The following is a 16,721-nucleotide window of genomic DNA, read 5'->3' on the forward strand; positions in this document are numbered from 1 at the left end:
AGTACAGTAGCCTAGTGGCTGAAGTAACGGCCTGCACGTGCTGGGATCCCATATGAGTGCTAATTCTAATCCCAGCAGCTCTGCTTCCCATCCAGCTCCCTGCTTGTAACCTAGGAAAGCAGTCGATGACGGCCCGAAACCTTGGGACCCTGCACCTACATGGGAGACCTGGAAGAAGCTCCAGGCTCCTCCTGGTTTCAGATTATCTCAGCTCTGGCTGATGCAGCCACTTGGGGAGTGAATTATTGGATGAAAGATCTTTCTATCTCTCCTCCTCTTTGTATCTCTGACTTTCCAATAAAAATACATAAATCTAAAAAAGAGCAAATTTTGGAGATGCTAAGCAGTCCAGGGAAAAGAAATTGTCACCAGATGATATTTATCTTTTTTTTTCTATGTGGTTTGGGTTGTCCCTGACTAACAACTCGATGGTTTTCTGTTGTTATGTAAGAGTCCTTGACTATTTGTAGTTTCCTTTCCCCTCTTGTTACTGATGAGCAAGCTGTAAATGAGTTATTTAATACTTTGGGTTGCCTTGGTAGAACCACTAAATCAGTGAGCTCTCAGTACCTGGGCCTCGGTGACACCTAGGAACATTACTGCGACTGTGGTGCAAAAGGGTGTTTCAGTCTAGACTGCTTTTGTTATTCAGACTGAAAATGTGTGCAGTAGAAGTTTAAAAATGGGTGCTGTGCAGTGCTGGGTCGCCATGGCGGAGCTGCAGCAGCTCCACGTGCAGGAGGTCGTGGACTCTGGTGAGGAATGCAGAGAGGGATGCAGGGCCTGATGTTACAGCGCAGCTCCGACGCCACGAGGACAGCCGGCGGTCCATGCAGCAGGTGCCCCAGTGCATCGAGTGCTGCCATATGCCTCTGGCTCAAGCCCAAGCCCTGGTGACGAGCAAACTGGAGACGTTCCAGAACAGCCCTGCCTGTTGCACCATGCACTGCAGTGACAAAGCCAAAGATTCCATAGATGCAGGGACTAAGGAGTCCCAGGTGAAGAAGTAGCTGGACAGTTGTGTGACCAAGTGTGTGGATGACCACATGCACCTCATCCCAACCATGACCAAGAATATGTAGGAGGCACTGTCGAACATGGGGAAGTAAAAGTGCCAGTGGCCACCGGGGCTGAGGGAAGGAATCTGTTTTAAAAAGAACGGATATTGGGCCCGGCGGCGTGGCCTAGCGGCTAAAGTCCTCGCCTTGAAAGCCCCGGGATCCCATATGGGCGCAGGTTTTAATCCCCGCAGCTCCACTTCCCATCCAGCTCCCTGCTTGTGGCCTGGGAAAGCAGTCAGGGACGGCCCAAAGCCTTGGGACCCTGCACCCGTGTGGGAGACCTGGAAGAGGTTCCTGGTTCCCGGCTTCAGATTGGCGCGCACCGGCCCGTTGCGGCTCACTTGGGGAGTGAATCATCAGACGGAAGATCTTCCTCTCTGTCTCTCCTCCTCTCTGTATATCTGACTTTGTAATAAACTGAATAAATCTTAAAAAAAAAAAGAATGGATATTTACACCTTTTGTACAGAAGTTTATGAAGGAAATCAAGGAAGCCAGCAGGTGTAAAGCATGTCATTTGCCTCTGGACACTAGTTCCCTTATATTCCAGTCCTTGGAACTGAGGTGAACAAATGGTGCTAAAACCCGGTCAGAGATGGCACAGGAGAGTGTTTCCGGGCCTGCATTTCATGTGCCAAGTGTCCGTCTTACAAGTGGGGCCTCCCTTGTACCAGGAGTCCAGGTCTTCCAAAGCACCGGGTTCTCCTTACCTGCACAGGCAGCAGCAGGCTGAGGCTGCATCTGCCTGGCCTGCGTGCTGGTGGAGGGTGCAGGTGGGGCTTCGGTGGGCTGCCAGCATCCCGCTTCCCCGAGGTATCACCACACTATCATCCTTGCACTGTAAACACAATCCATGAGATCACTGGGTTAGAAAAGGAAACTGCCTCTCCGGGTCTTTGTTAGAGCTGTTTTTTTACACACAAGGGCATGAAATAATTTCAGATGTGGAGTTGGAAGGAAGAGTAGTTTCAGGAGGAATTTTGCAGGACTTCCATGGGTGTCGTTTTCTGGCACGAACCTTCATCTCCTGTCATTCTTACTGCATCCCAGCCTGGAGATGTCACTCAGGGGACGGATAGCACAGCTCCCCTCACACTGAGTAACCAGATAAATCTGTCACAGCACTTTCCCTGTCGAAGGGGAAGAACGTTTTCACAGTGGTATGCAGGAATGAACAGTGAAAGATGGTCTCTTGGCTGTATGATCAAAGAACTGAAGTATTGGGCTTTTGGGGAAACATGAATTTGTGTAAGAGTGGAATGAAAGCCAAGCACAGCATTGCTTACTTAGCCCCCAAATTAACACCAAGCAGACAATCCCAACAATAGGAAGGCCACAGGAGAAAAAGCAGCTTGGGCTAGGACGAGCCCCAACTGCCTGGGATCAAAGGCAGGCAGCCGCACGTCAGCAAATGCCATGTTTGGGGGCTTTGCAACAAGCAGTGTTATGCCCCAGCCTGGCACCTTATGTTTAAAAAGTACTTTTTTTTAAGGACTTGCTGAAATGATCATATAGCTTATCTGTTCAATGCTTGAATGCTTGGATATATTTTCCTAATTGTTTGGTTTTAAATGATAAGCAAGGTTAAATCTCCCTCATAGAAAAAAAAAAAGAAATGTTAAAAATGAGCAAAATAGAACATTCATTGTCCATACACACGGTACTTCAAAACATTCCTAGAAGAATTGAATGAGAATAAGCTTGTTTTGGTGCACTTTGAAATCCCTGCCTGGTTTCTTGCTAACGTGTGTTTTTCCTGAAGAGCTCTCTTGTATGCCTGCGTCCCTGTCTGCTGACACACCTTTGGAACCTGGGCTTCTCAGCTGCTGTGCTTGTTTTAGGTTCTCCTGTTGACCCTCAGCCCGCCTCCCAGCAGCCTCCGAAAGATGCTGCCCAGGCCTTGGAACCCAAGAGGCCACCCCCACCCCGCCCAGCGGCCCCGCCACAAAGACCAGCGCCCCCACAGAGGCCGCCTCCACCCTCAGGTAACACACCGCTCTACTTTCATTTCCACTACAATTAGAGCTTTGAACACCATACGTTAAAATATGTTGTTTTAATGTAATTGTTCTTTGGTTTTTCTGCAAAGAACATGGTAGGAACAATAGAGAAAAACTTGCTTGGGAGCCTTCTCAGCCATGTGTTTGTAGCTGCCTTCTTACCTGGGACCAGGTGTTTAGCAGTTAGATGTGTAAGCCGTTCTTAAAACTAGGTTTAATCTTTCTCTTCAAAATCCTGATTTCTGGTTTTTAGATGTATAATATCACTTAATTCTATAAAATTTATGACTAGAACAAAAGGGCACATATAGTTAATATAAAGTTGTATGTGTTTGTTATCTTTACATGTAATTTTATTCTTATGTATTGAATAATAGCTTTTTTGTATTATGTGATAATCATAATTCATACATAATATTTAACACCATGAATGCTGTAGTAAATCCTTGACATTTCAATTCTTTGTTTAATGTCATTTCCTTTGTGCTGCTTATTTCTCATGAACTATAAGGCGCTAGGAGTCCTGCACCTGCTAGAAAGGAATTTGGAGGTAACCATTTATGTTTATTATCCTGTATGAATCTTGGTTCTTCAGTGTTTTGGAGTCAGATGCCTAAAAGTCAAAGACATGTTAGGTTTGTTTGACAAACAGATGACATTTGTTGTCCAAATTAGAAATAGCTCCAAACTTCTGTTACGTTCCTGGTAAGTGAAAGAGTACAGATTAATTTTGTTTGTGAGTAGACTAAATAAGGGATTCCATTTTCCAGGCACACATAGTTAAACTTCTGTCCAAGGACTGATTTCCTTTTTTTTTTTTTTTTTTGATAAATAATAAATTTGTTACAAAGATTGAATTCCCAGACGTCATAATAATTTTGATAGTGGTTCAATTGCGGTGAATGAAGAATATTTCTGAAATATTCGACTAATCATTCCCTACGACATCCTTTTTCTAGTGAAAAAGCTTGTGGAATGCAATTTAAAAGTAGAACTTACTTGGTCTACGTGAAAGATTGTCACAGAGCTCAGTTGGACAAGTATATTTGACAAGTGTTGTGAAGTCCAGTTCCCCAGAAAGGTTGAGACAAGCTGTCACAGTTCTCAGAAGAGCTTCTGCAAACCTGCCTTGTTTTTTTAAAAGATTAATGTATTTATTTGGAAGAGTGATGGTGGTGGAGGAAGAGGAGAGAAAGGGAAAAGGGAGCCTTCCATTTGCTCCCCAAATGGCTGCAACAGTCAGAGCCGGACCATGCTAAAGCCAGGAGCCAGGAACTCCATCCAGGTTTCCCACATGAGTAGCAGGTGCCCAAGCAGTCAGGTCATCTTCTGCCTTCCCAGGCACATTAGCAGGGATAAGGATGGAAATCCTTTCATCTCTTTAGAGTCCCATTGTATGTGCACACATGGTCTATTTCTGTTCTATCTGTTGACCCTTCTGAGCATTTCAGGTCACTACAGACTGTGTGTGCAGTTTTTAGTTTTTAATGATTCTTATTGTAAGAATCATTAACTTCACTGTTTGTAGTCTGGGAAAGCAATAGAGGATGGACCAAAGCCTGGGAACCCTTCACCTACATGGAAGACCCAGAGGAAGCTCCCGGCTTCTGGCCGGATTGGCCCAGCTCTGGCCATTGCAGCTGCTTGGGGAGTGAACCAAAGGACGGAAGATCTTTGTTTCTCCTTCTATGTTGATCTGACTTTCCAATAAAAAAATAAAATCGTAAAAAATGAGTAATTAGTTTGGCATTTCATCATCTGTAAAATACTATCAACTGATCCTTCATCCATTGATTTCAGAAAATCCTAATTTTTCCCACTTCAAACTCTGCTTTTATTTATGTTTTTATAAATTCTATGTGTCATCTGCTTTAATTAGAAATCTAATGTAGAACATAAGTTGTATGATTTTTTGTGAAAGTTTTATTAACCATGAAATAGCTTACTCAGAAATGTATTCTGATAAATAAAATTTATTATTTTCGTATTTCTTTTATAGGAAGTATTTGCAAGATTTTGTTTTATCCTGTAATCAATAATCAAGGCAATAACCTTGGAAAACGTTATTATACTTTCAGAGTTTTTAAAAATAACATATTAATGAAAAAATAACACATTAAAAACTAACTTTTCAGAATCCCATCTAGTCACAGAAATTTAAGATGAAGTCGAGATTTCACTTATAATTGATTTTCCTTTCTGACTGCCAAATACTGCCAAATACGATTTAATTCTGGATATAGGGAATGAGCACCGTAAATCAAAGGCATTCATTAAACATTTTTAAAGTCCTACTACTCTAATCTCAGTTGTAAAAAGTAAAGCATCATCCCACTTCCATTCTTCTGTTTGAGGAAACAGATGGCCTACGCCTGCCCAGTTGTTAGGCATTTGAAGTGCTTTGGTGTGCACTGATACCTTTGAAGAAATTTAGAGCAATAAAAGAATCTTATTGAAACTATACATTTGAACCACAATTGTTTTATGTGCCTGTCTGTCATTCTGAACTGTCGGCCCTGAGCCATGTATAGCTTTTCTTCTTTCTCTGAAAAGGTGTTGGAGCCCCTCCCAGCCCTGGGGTAGCTAGGAGAGAGATGGAAGGTAACAAGACTTGTGTATTGTGGAAATGGTTCCCACATGTTCTAGCTAAATGTCAGCCCCTCCAGTGTTTAAAATGTACTAACTTCTTACTCCAGCTGCAATGTCTGCTCCCAGGTCTAATGTATATCTTGTATTTTTTTTTCCTTTTCTTTGTATGTTATGTCTGTTTCTAATGAGTATCCATATAATTTCCCTGAAATTTTATGTCATTTGTACTCTGTTTCATATATTGCATATTTACTGAGGTTGTGAAATTGCTGTTTAAGAAGAATTAACTTCTTTTCAGAAAAAACTCAGGTGTTTTGAAATGTACTTTATTAACCTGAGGTTTTAAAAACTAGTGATTATAATTAAGTTCCATTAGTTCACTTAAAATGTAGTATTTTGTGTAGTATTTCAGCAATGTAAGATAGGTTTGTGTTTGTTGATACTGAGCTAGATTTGTTTAAAATAACATTAAGACTAGGGACAAACTTAAAATTATAGTAATTGAAGGGCAAATGTATTTTTCAGTAACTGCTTGGATTTCTTTTGAAAAGGGAGAGATCTAAGGAGCCCTCCTACTCATTTGGGTCCCAGAGTGATTTATTGCATTTAATCCTTCAGCTTCTTCTTTCCTAAGGAGTTCAGCTGCCTTTAAACATTGTCTTTCCCCTCTCTATCCACCCCAAAAAAACATTGTCTTCCTTAAGTCAAATATTTGGTAACAAGATACACTTGTCTTCTGCCTTCATCCTAACATTTTGTCATAGAAACCTAAAGAGCTCATCACAAGATAACTTCCATGCACAGCAATGCACACAGCACAGCCCAGCAAATGGCTTGTCTTTGTGACCAGTCCCTCAGCTGACCTTGTTTTCTTGCTTCATGGCGAGAGGTGTGTGGGAAATGGCCCCTGGAGAGATATATCAGACTACAGTCTGCACACACTTGTCTCCTGTTAAGATCTAAGTAGCTCAGGTTTTTAGGACTGATCATATTCTTGGCCATTATTCGAAACAGAGTACTTGTTTTGTTGCTGTCTCGTGCCCGGGTTCAGCTGCTGCAGAGTAGAACCCTAGCTGCTGTTGGGCCCTGTGCCCTGTTGCTTCCTTGGTGACTTAGGACTGATTGTTTTCCCTTCTTGCTTCAAAGCACCCAAAAGCCCTGGGACGACCCGAAAGGATCACGTAGGTAAAAACCGTTTGTAGCTACTTACCCTTTGAAAATGAGCAATGAGGTAGATGCTTGGAATGTAAATGCATGGTTTCTTGTATTTTTTGCTTTTTTTTTCCTTTAAACTTAAATATGTGCTGTGATATCTTTGTTATAGGACGCAATCAGCCTTCCCCTCAAGCAGGACTCCCAGGCCCAGCACCTGCTGGATACAGTGCAAGCACGGTCCGACCGGTAAATCCAACCCGGCCCCGGGGCCCTGGGGCTTTGGTTCTGGGCCTCAGTCATTCCTGCTGCTCTTACTATGTTGGAGAAACCAGGCAACCCTCTGAGACCTTAGTTGCCTCAACTCTCAAATGTAGAGCATTGCAAAGTATCCGTGCACTCTCATGGTGTATTAGTATACTCAAAAACACCTCCTTGTGTAAGGGTGATGTACTTTATTATGATTACCAAACAGAAATCTTGAATCTCTGTACAGGAGGAGGTGGTGGCCAAAATTGCTTCCAAAATTCAAATAGAATAGAATTCAAAGCTAGATTAATTTCAGCGTAAATATTTTGAAATTGTATATGTGTGAGATCTTCAGAGAGCTAAGCGAATGTGCATATTATGAAAAAGCTCCGTAATTTTGGGCTCGACGTGATGGCCTAGCAGCTAAAGTCCTCGCCTTGAACACGCCCAGGATCCCATATGGGCGCCGGTTCTAATCCCAGCAGCTCCACTTCCCATCCAGCTCCCTGCTTGTGGCCTGGAAAAGCAGTCGAGGACAGTCCAAAGCTTTGGGACCAGAGCTCTGGGAGACCTAGAAGAGGTTCCTGGCTCCTGGCTTCGGTCAGCACAGCACTGGCCATTGTGGTCACTTGGGGAGTGAATCATTGGACGGAAGATCTTCCTCTCTGTCTCTCCTCCTCTCTGTATATCTGACTTTGCAGTAAATGAATAGATAAATATTCCGTAATTTCAAAACAATTTTGTACCAAACTAAATTTGTTAAATCCATGAACCTTTTGAAGTACACTCAGGGTTTTTTTTTTTAAGGTTTAAGATCCTCTGTCTGCTGATTCACTCCCCAAGTGGCCACAACAGCTGGAGCTGAGCTGATCTGAAGCTAGGAGCCTGAAGCTTCTTCCAGGTCTCCCACGTGGGTGCAGGGTCCCAAGGTTTTGGGCCATCCTTGACTGCTTTCCTAGACCACAAGCAGGGAGCTGGATGGAAGCAGGGCTGCCGGTATTAGAACTGGTGCCCAAATGGGATCCCAGAGCATGCAAGGTAAGGACTTCAGCCACTAGACTACTGCACTGGGCCTGGTTGTTGTTTTTTTTAAGTGATATTTTATTCTATGATCTGAGTAATTGATGAAGATGATTACAAAATCATCCTTCAATTGAGAAGATTTTAACTAAATTTCAAGGTAAAAATTATGAGCAATTTTTCTAAAATTGGGAGAGCAGATGATGGCGCCCTAATAAGGTTTTTTCCCATCTTGTCCTTTTCTGTGTGTTTATTATGTTTTCTCATATACAGGATTTTTCCATTATGTACCTCAGTGAAAATATTCTCTAGCTGCAACAGGTAGTCAAAAACAGAAAGAAAGTAAAACCCACAATTAGTAACATAGGCCTGCTTCATGGAGCCTGGCATTGGTGAGAGGCCCGTGTCTTCAGTCAGGAAATGGAAACTGCTCTAACTGGGAATGCAGATGCTGAGAGGTCGATGGAGGATGAGCGTGGCCCCTGCAGCTTGGATGTCTGCTCCATCCTCTAGCTTGGTGGTCATGGGCATGTTTATGTTTCTTTTTCTTTCAAACTAGAGATTCTTAGTACCCCACCTCTAAAGAATATTTCAAAGATGAAATTGAAATGCCTATACCATGCTTAATTAAGATAGTACCTGGCATCCAGTAAACAAAAATAAAAATTGGAGGATTTGAAAAATGTGTTAGTTTGGAAATGATAGGTTGATCTAGTAGTTAACATGCTGGGTGGGATACCTATGTCCTGTGTTGAAGTGCCTGGGGTCAGGTGCCCACCATGCTTCGGACTTCAGCCTCCTGCTGCTGCCCACCCTGGGAGGGTCTGACTGAAGGAGTTGGGTCCCCGCCACCTAGCTGACCTCACTGAGAACCACTGTTGATGTGGCCCGTCGCCGGCTATTGCAGGCATTTGAAGATGAACACTCTCTCTCTCTGCCTCTGAAAGAACGAAAAATAAGTCTGTGTGTAAATGGCTATAGAGAAAAATGAAAATGGCAGGATGGGGAATAATACTACAGAGTACAAAAGTAGACATTTTCACAAAATCTTTGCTGTTAAAAATAAGTAAATGTGTTGATGTTGTGTTTCCCATCTTTAGACAATCCCACCTCGAGCTGGGGTTATCAGTGCTCCTCAGAGCCACGCTCGGGCTGCAGCTGGAAGACTGACTCCGGAAAGCCACAGCAAGCCCTCAGAGGCGCCGAAAGGTAGGCAGTGGGTTACAAACACCACTTTTGCTCTGTTTGCTTTTCATTTCTGTAATCTCCCACCATCAGAATGTATTGAAGTAGAGATATTTTTCCTTTATGCCACAAGAAGTGAGGCTACTGGGAAAAACAGCAGCTGCCTGTCTTCCTAATATTTCAGTGAAAAGGGAAAAAAAATGAAAACAGGTTTTCTGGAATGCACCTCCCATCTGCCAGTCGCTGTTTTCCTAGGTCCAGCGCTGCTTCCTGAGCCGCTGAAGCCACAGGCTGCCAGTGCTGTGCTCCCACCGGCTCAAAAGTTGCAGGAGCCGCTCATCCCAGTGGCGGCACCCGGGCCTCCATCTGCCCCCCAAGCGAGTTTGGAAACGCCGCCGCAGCCGCCACCCCGGAGCAGGTCCTCCCACAGCTTGCCTTCAGACTCGCCACCGCAACTGCAAGTACGTCTCACTCCTAAAACTGTGTCTCAGATGCATATGGCATAGTCTTTGAAATACTTATTTTAATTACTAGCTTTTATAAGCGGTAAACAAACATGAGCCTTAATTCTTAAGAGTTTTGTCTTTTGGTATTAATAGCATCTTGAGACTTTAATTATTGAGGGACATTTGGTGCTATTAACTGGTCTCTTGTTAAATTTACTTGCTTATTTTATTTTTTATCTGAATGATAGAGAAAGACAAGACAAAGAGAGATTTCCCATCCACTGATTCACTCCCTAAATACCAAGAATCAAGAGCACAATCTGAGTCTTCTATGTGGGTGAAACCCACAAACCAAGGACTGGAGCTGTCCACTGGTGCCTCTCAGGGTGCATGTTAGCAGGAAACAGGACTGGAAGCCCAGGAGCCGAGGCACAGTCCCAGACGCTCCAATGTGGAATCCTCAGGTCCCAAATGAATTCTGTTTGTTTGACCATCTGAAAGGCAGAATTACTAAGAGAACTGGTGTTTGCTGATTCCCGCCCCAAATGGCTGCAGCAGCCAAGGCTGAGCCAGGCAGAAGCCAGGAGCCAAAAACTCCATCACAGTCGGCCACATAGGTGGCAGGGGCTCTAGCACTCTTCCCCTGCTCTCACAGGCACATTAGCACGGAGCTGGATGGGAAGTGGAGGAGTGGGGTTTGTAGGCAGCGTTCAAATGGATGCTAGAGCCCCAGGTGGCAGCTTACCCCACTGCACTGTAATGTCAACCCCTCAAAGTCTTAAACACTAATCCACATATCCACTCCTGGAATTTCTTTGTAACCTTTGTTTAGATCAAAACTTCTCAGAGAATGACTCTGGAGTTCAGGGGTGGCGAATGGCTGGGCTTTGGGCCACAGAACATCTACAGAGTCATTGGGCTGGCCCTGTCAATACAACCACAGGTGGAACTCAAAATTCAATAAATCTATAGCAGGTTAATTTTTAAGTTGATAATTGTCTTTGGCCTCCAAGTAATGTTATAAATATCTAAATAGTCCTTGGCAGAATAAAGGTTTGCTACTCCTGCCATAGGCCAAGGTTCTTTAGGACCTTTCTAGGTGGTCCCCAGGTTGTTTTCTTGCTCAAAGTTTGTTGCTTTTTGGGTTTTTTGCATAATTCACTTTGGAAAGTTAAAAATTTTTGATAGAAAACAATAATTAATTTTTATTGATCTCAGTAATAAATTTTCTTGTCTTTTTGTGAAATATTTATTTGTTTTACTTAAAATCATATTTACAGAAAGAGGAAGAAACAGAGAGTTTCCATCTAGTATTTCACCCCCCAAATAGTCACAGTGACTGGAGCTGGGCTGGCCTGAAGCCAGGAGCCAGGAGCTTTTTCTAAGTCTCCTACGTTGGTGCAGGGGCCCAAGGCTTCAGGTCATTGTCCACTGCTTTCCCAGGCCATTAGCATGGAGCTGAATTTGAAAGTGGAGCAGCTGGAACTAGAGCTGGTGCCCATATGCTATTCATGTATGTTTTACATGAAATGTAGAGTTACAGAGAGAGAGGCAAAGACAGACAGAGGTTTGCTGTGCTCTGATTCACACTGCAAATGGGCTCAATGACTGGAGGTGAACCATGCTGAAGCCAGGAGCCATGTGAGTGCAGGGTCCCAAGCCCTTGGGCCATCTGCTGCTTTCCCAGGTGCTATAACATGGAGTTAGATTGGAAGGGGACAGCTGGGACTTGAACCATTCCCATGTGGAATACTGGCACTGTAGGAGGTACCTTAACCTGCCATGCCGCAGTACCACCCACAAATTAGTTTATCTTCCAGTTCCTGATATGCCATATCAGTTCCTGACATGTCATATCAGTTCCTGGACCTCTGGCATTGTGGGTAATCTCGATTAAACAGAGCAATCCTTAGTCCTTCTTGATGCAAGTAGTAATTCTTCTCAATGCTGGAGCTCACACTGTGGTTCCTTAGGTGTCTGAAATGGTTGCAGTCATTACTGAGTCAGATAGCTTGGGCTTTCAGCAGCCAAATAGTAGGTCCCCACTTTAGTAGCTTACAGGAACTAATATTGCCTTGGTTTGTTGAAATCACATGACCACGAAACTCTCGTTCTCACTTGGGAAGGCTTGTGGTGTATATGCTCATTTATCTTAATACCGGAAGACCATACAAATCAGATCATTTTCCTCTGATTTCAATTCTGGTTTACTTTATAGTTTTCTATACATTTCAATAAAAATGTTCACATGAAATTTATATTTAGCAATAAGTACTGTTTTTTCTTGTTGCTTCACAATGTGTTAGCTTGAAAATGCCATCAAGACTAAAGAAATGTTTGGTGTTTAAAGGCTTCCTTTAAACTTTGGAAAGATCTAAAATTCAGAAATACTACATACATCTTAGCAGTGTTCATGAGCATATTTATAAGGATAATCTGTATTTTCACACATTTATGGGTATGTTGAAGTAGAAAATCTCAGAATTCTAAATCCATCTAATACAGCAACCCTACCATCTTATTCCTGTTGTGGTAGGCAGGCCAGAGCTGATACAGGGGACTGGGTTATCGAGACACTGTGAACCCACATTCAGGAATCTCGTGTTTAATAGGCAGGAAACTCTGAATTACTGATTATGTTTATCTCTACTTTGTCAAAAATAAGATAGATTTAGGGTTCATGGAACATTTACCTTAGAAGCTGTTTCTTAAAAATACTAGATTTAAAAAATGCATAGTTACAATGAGATTTTTATTTTATTTTTAATCAGCAAAAATAAGATAGTTTCATAGCTAATTAATAATTTATAGGGCAAATAAATGGTCTTATCCTTCAGATAAGGATCCTAAGGCCTTGATCTGCTTGGAGATCCACAGAAAATACCACAGCTTCATCCTCTGAAGCGACTCCATTGTTCTGCAGTTCTGGAGGCTAGCTGTTGTCTGAATGCGGAGTACCCTCGTGGCCTTTCCTCAGTGTGTGTGGTGGCAAGGACAACACAACCTCTCGAGTGCCACTTTTAGCGAGGGCACTGAGCCCCTTATGGGGGTATCACCCGCATGGTGTCCTTTAACCTCAAGTTCCTCACAAAGGCCCTACCGCCAAGCACTACCATCTTTGAGGATCGGGACTTCAATATCTGAATTTTGGAAGGAACACAAACATCCAAACCTTAAAAATCTGAAATATTTTAGAGCATCAGAAACCTATTTGAACTGCCTAGTAATTGAGCTCTTAACAGAATTAAAGCTTAGATCCGAGTTCAACAAGGTTAGAGTAAGGGGAGTTGTCTCTTGCATTCATGCTGTAACCTGCAAAGAGTGCTGCTCTTGGATTCTGTAGTTAAAGTAGAACTTAAAGTGTTTTGTGACTGAATTGTTAGGGTTGCTGATTGGTCTCAGATTATCCTGCTAACTCTTTCCTCTAATGTCTGTATTCCCTTTCTCAAAGCAGGAGCAACCATCAGGGTAACAGGTACCTATTTCTCAGTCTTACATGTGCTTTTCATGTCTTAGCACACTAGATGTATGAATCCTTAGCTTCATACATCTAAGATTTCATCCATTTTCCAAGCCATCTGTCCACCTCAATGAATTCTACTGTCATTCCATAAAACTCACTTTTTCTTTTTCTCAATATTTTGCATTTTTAGGAACCATTTTTAATTGTTCTCGCTAATGCTTTATCATTTTTTGCTTTACTTTTAATGAAAATTAACAAAACTAAAAAGTATAACTTGAAGAAGATAAGGTTTAGTTATATGAAAGACAGGCAAAACCAAATTGGTTCTTTATTTTAACAATGACATCATTACGTAAATACAGAACTCATATTTTTAAATTTCTTTTTTAAAAATATTTGTTCAGATAGTCTAGTTGGCAGCGTTCTCTTTGGTCAAGAAGAATCGATGGTATAGAAAGATGAAAGAAAGTTAAGATTATTTAAAGGTATTTCCAGTATGTTTCTCCATGAAAAACACTACCAATTTTAATATTATCACCAGTTTACTTAATTATAAATTAATTATAATGGAATGGATGGTAATGTGGCTCTCATTGGTTGTAATTTCAAGTCCAGTTGGAAAAAAATCCTGTTTATTTGAAAAATCAAACAAATCAAATTTTCTTTAACTTAATTAAAATGCAAGATTTTGTGAATAAGTCTATTTAAACATACAGCAGCTATTTCGGCAAGTGCTTAATATTCTGAACTGTGCAAAGCCTAAAATTCTCCCCATCTGTTCTCATGTGCACTGCTCTGTCTGCCATAGAGGAATTTGGTCCCAAACCCAATCAAATGTTTCTTTTTATTTTTCCTTAAAATAATTCCTCTACCAGTGTGTGAAATTTCTTCTGAAGAAAGATCATCCACTCTCTCTCTTTTAAGATTTATTTTATTTTATTTCATCTGAAAAGTGGAATTACAGAGAATGAAGGAGAAGCTCTAGGGAGGGAAAAAAAAAAAAGAGAGAGATGGTGTGCAGGTTCACTCCCCAAATGACTGCAGTGGCCAGGGCTGGGCCAGGGCTGGGCCAGGGGCTCCTTGGGATTCCCATATGGATGCTGAGGCCCAAGTGCTTGGTCCATCTTCTGCTTGCCCAGGCACGTTAGTGGGGAGCTGGATTGGAGTGGAGCAGCCGGGATTGGAATCAGCATTCCATATGGGATGCCAGCATCCTAGGCAGTGGCTTAAGTCACGGTGCCATTACCCCGGCTCCTCCTCCTCCAGTTTAAATTGGTCATTTGGTTAATCAACAGAATTTCTATTTTGGAATATTTTGAAAAGGCCAAGAACTTCAAACATTTCAAGTAGGAAAGAATGTAATTTTCCAATTGTTAATGTAAATATGTTAATAAAATTAATTCTATCCATAAATTCTAGTTTGCATAGTCTTAATTTTAAATGAAAAAATTTTTAAAATAGTGAGGCCACATCATCATTATCATCATTATTATCATCACAGATGGGTGATGGAAGTTGACTTTCAGATAGATTCAGCATAAGTTTTGAATATGAGTTTCTAAACTTCATGCTATAATTTGATAGAACCAGGCAGGAACAAATTTGCTCAGTCTGTATATTTCTGTTTTTACTCTTTCAAAACTTGGCCTGGATAAGATGAGCCCTGACTTATCTGGGGGAGGAGCATTAAAAATGGATTTGATTAAAAGATTTATTTAATAAGTTTTTGGAGAATACTGTTTTCATCTTGTTTAAACCATCAGAGTATCAGACCACTCAGAGCTGCTTTTCAGTTTCTAAATTTGCATAGTCTCCCTAAAAGAATAATAATTTAGAAAGGGCCAGTGGGAGGTTGAGTAAATGTCAGCTGACTACTCAGAGCTCTCTTTTCCAGGTGAAAACGAATGGAGTCTCCGGTGTCAAGCCAGAGCCACCATTCAAGAGGGACCCCTTCGAAGATCTGTCGCTTAGCCTGCTTGCTGTATCAAAGGCTCCACTCTCTGTTCAAACGTCACCTGTGCTAACCACAAGCCCAAAGAGGTTGATCGAGTTGCCTTCTGCAACACAAAGTACTGTTAATACTGGGAGTTCTGTAAATTGCATGCCCTCAATGCCTCCAATCCCAGCCCGGAGTAAATCCCAGGAAAACATGCGAAGTTCTCCAAACCCATTTATGAGCAGCTTGACCAGCACAAATCCTTTCCCTGACAGAACTGCTGCCCCTGGAAACCCATTCAGAGCCCAGTCCCTCGAGTCCGAGGCAGCCTCGTGGCTCCCCGAAGCAGACCCTCTTCCTCACAACCCCTTCCCTGTCCTGATGCCTCTGGGTCACCCTACAGGCAACCCTGGCCCTTCCCTGGAGGGCTTTAAGGACAGTTTTCACGTGCAGGGCCCATCCACAAGGAAAGCGAGCAACCCGAAAGGATGGGTCACCTTTGAGGACGATGACGACTTTGGAGTGAGGGGGAAGCCGGATGCCACCTGTTTCCCAGACCTACTGGGAAATCCTCCAAGTTTGTCTTCTGGCTCCACCATGACAACTGATGGCCAAAACAAAGAGACAGATGTTTCTTTTGGTGTCTTACCATCAAGAAGACCACCTCCACCTCCTGTCCCTACACTCCTTTCCAACACCAGTGCTCCGGTGGATCCTTTCGCAACCTTGGCCTCCAAGGCTCCTCCCACACTAGACTTTACAGAAAGATAATCTTAGATGATAGAAGACAGTCGTCATTATTTAGTTTTGGCAGGCTAGCGCCAAAAGAATTGGGCATTAGTTGTTCATTACGTGCAATAAGTTATTGTGAAGCGCACTGATATCTTCATGAAATACCACTATTTGATATGTACAAAGTTGGAATATGTGTATATTGGAAATAAGGGGAAAAAAATCCTTCTAACTGGAGTTTTGATGTAGTGTTATCCAGAAAAATAGGAGACTGGTAGCCATAAAAAGTGCTTAGAACTACTTTTAAAATTAGTCCATATTTAGAAATTCTGTCAATACAACAAGCCCACACAACTTCTAGCTGACATTACTGCCAGCCCTCTCAAACAATTGGTGTTTATGAGTATTTACCAAAGAGCTGCCAGAGTTAGAATGAAACCTTTTTCAAAGGCATCACTTTAAAAAAAGTGTATGTGTATACACATACATGTACCTATTTACAGATGTCTATTTAAATCCTAGGACATAACTGAGACCAAATTAATAAAATTCTAACCAAGTCCCTTTATCAGTATCATCAGAAAGATGACCACAAGTGTAATTTGAATGTTCCATTAATTTCCAGAATTAGAATACTCTCACTGTAGGGCGGGAGTTTTCTGCCATTGCACACCTTCCCTTTCACAAGCACGGGGCCTTACTCCTCTACCCTCCAGCACCTCCACACGCCTCTCCCCGGGGGGAGATGCTTGCAGCTTGGCAGCAGTGTATTTTGTGGTCAGTACCAGGTGGACAGGTGGTCCAGCTCTCAGAACAGCACTATGGCCTTAAACAAAAGGAAGGCACATGTTCCCCCAGTTCCATGTGAAGCACTGGAGCTGACGATCCT

General features: G+C 42.3%; 1 protein-coding gene and 1 pseudogene across 9 annotated transcripts in view; both read left to right on the forward strand.

The window, feature by feature from the left end:
* The window catches only part of SYNJ1 (synaptojanin 1), a 78,664-nt gene extending 62,501 nt beyond the window's left edge, over nt 1-16,163 (forward strand). For 5 of the 9 annotated variants that reach the window (XM_058661701.1, XM_058661702.1, XM_058661707.1 and 2 more), the window contains 7 exons: nt 2,902-3,045; nt 3,572-3,610; nt 6,796-6,834; nt 6,974-7,050; nt 9,171-9,279; nt 9,511-9,716; nt 15,059-16,163. In XM_058661701.1, the coding sequence (XP_058517684.1) occupies nt 2,902-3,045; nt 3,572-3,610; nt 6,796-6,834; nt 6,974-7,050; nt 9,171-9,279; nt 9,511-9,716; nt 15,059-15,871 (1,427 nt within the window). In that variant the 3' untranslated portion in view covers nt 15,872-16,163. The remainder of the gene's footprint in view (nt 1-2,901; nt 3,046-3,571; nt 3,611-6,795; nt 6,835-6,973; nt 7,051-9,170; nt 9,280-9,510; nt 9,717-15,058) is intronic. The other 4 variants (XM_058661703.1, XM_058661708.1, XM_036494738.2 and 1 more) reach the window with 2 other exon arrangements.
* Nucleotides 710-1,109, forward strand: LOC101533106 (protein FAM136A-like; annotated as a pseudogene).
* Nucleotides 16,164-16,721: the final 558 nt, after the last annotated feature.

The sequence above is a fragment of the Ochotona princeps genome, chromosome 3, assembly GCF_030435755.1.
Source record: "Ochotona princeps isolate mOchPri1 chromosome 3, mOchPri1.hap1, whole genome shotgun sequence".
Lineage (NCBI taxonomy): Eukaryota > Metazoa > Chordata > Mammalia > Lagomorpha > Ochotonidae > Ochotona > Ochotona princeps.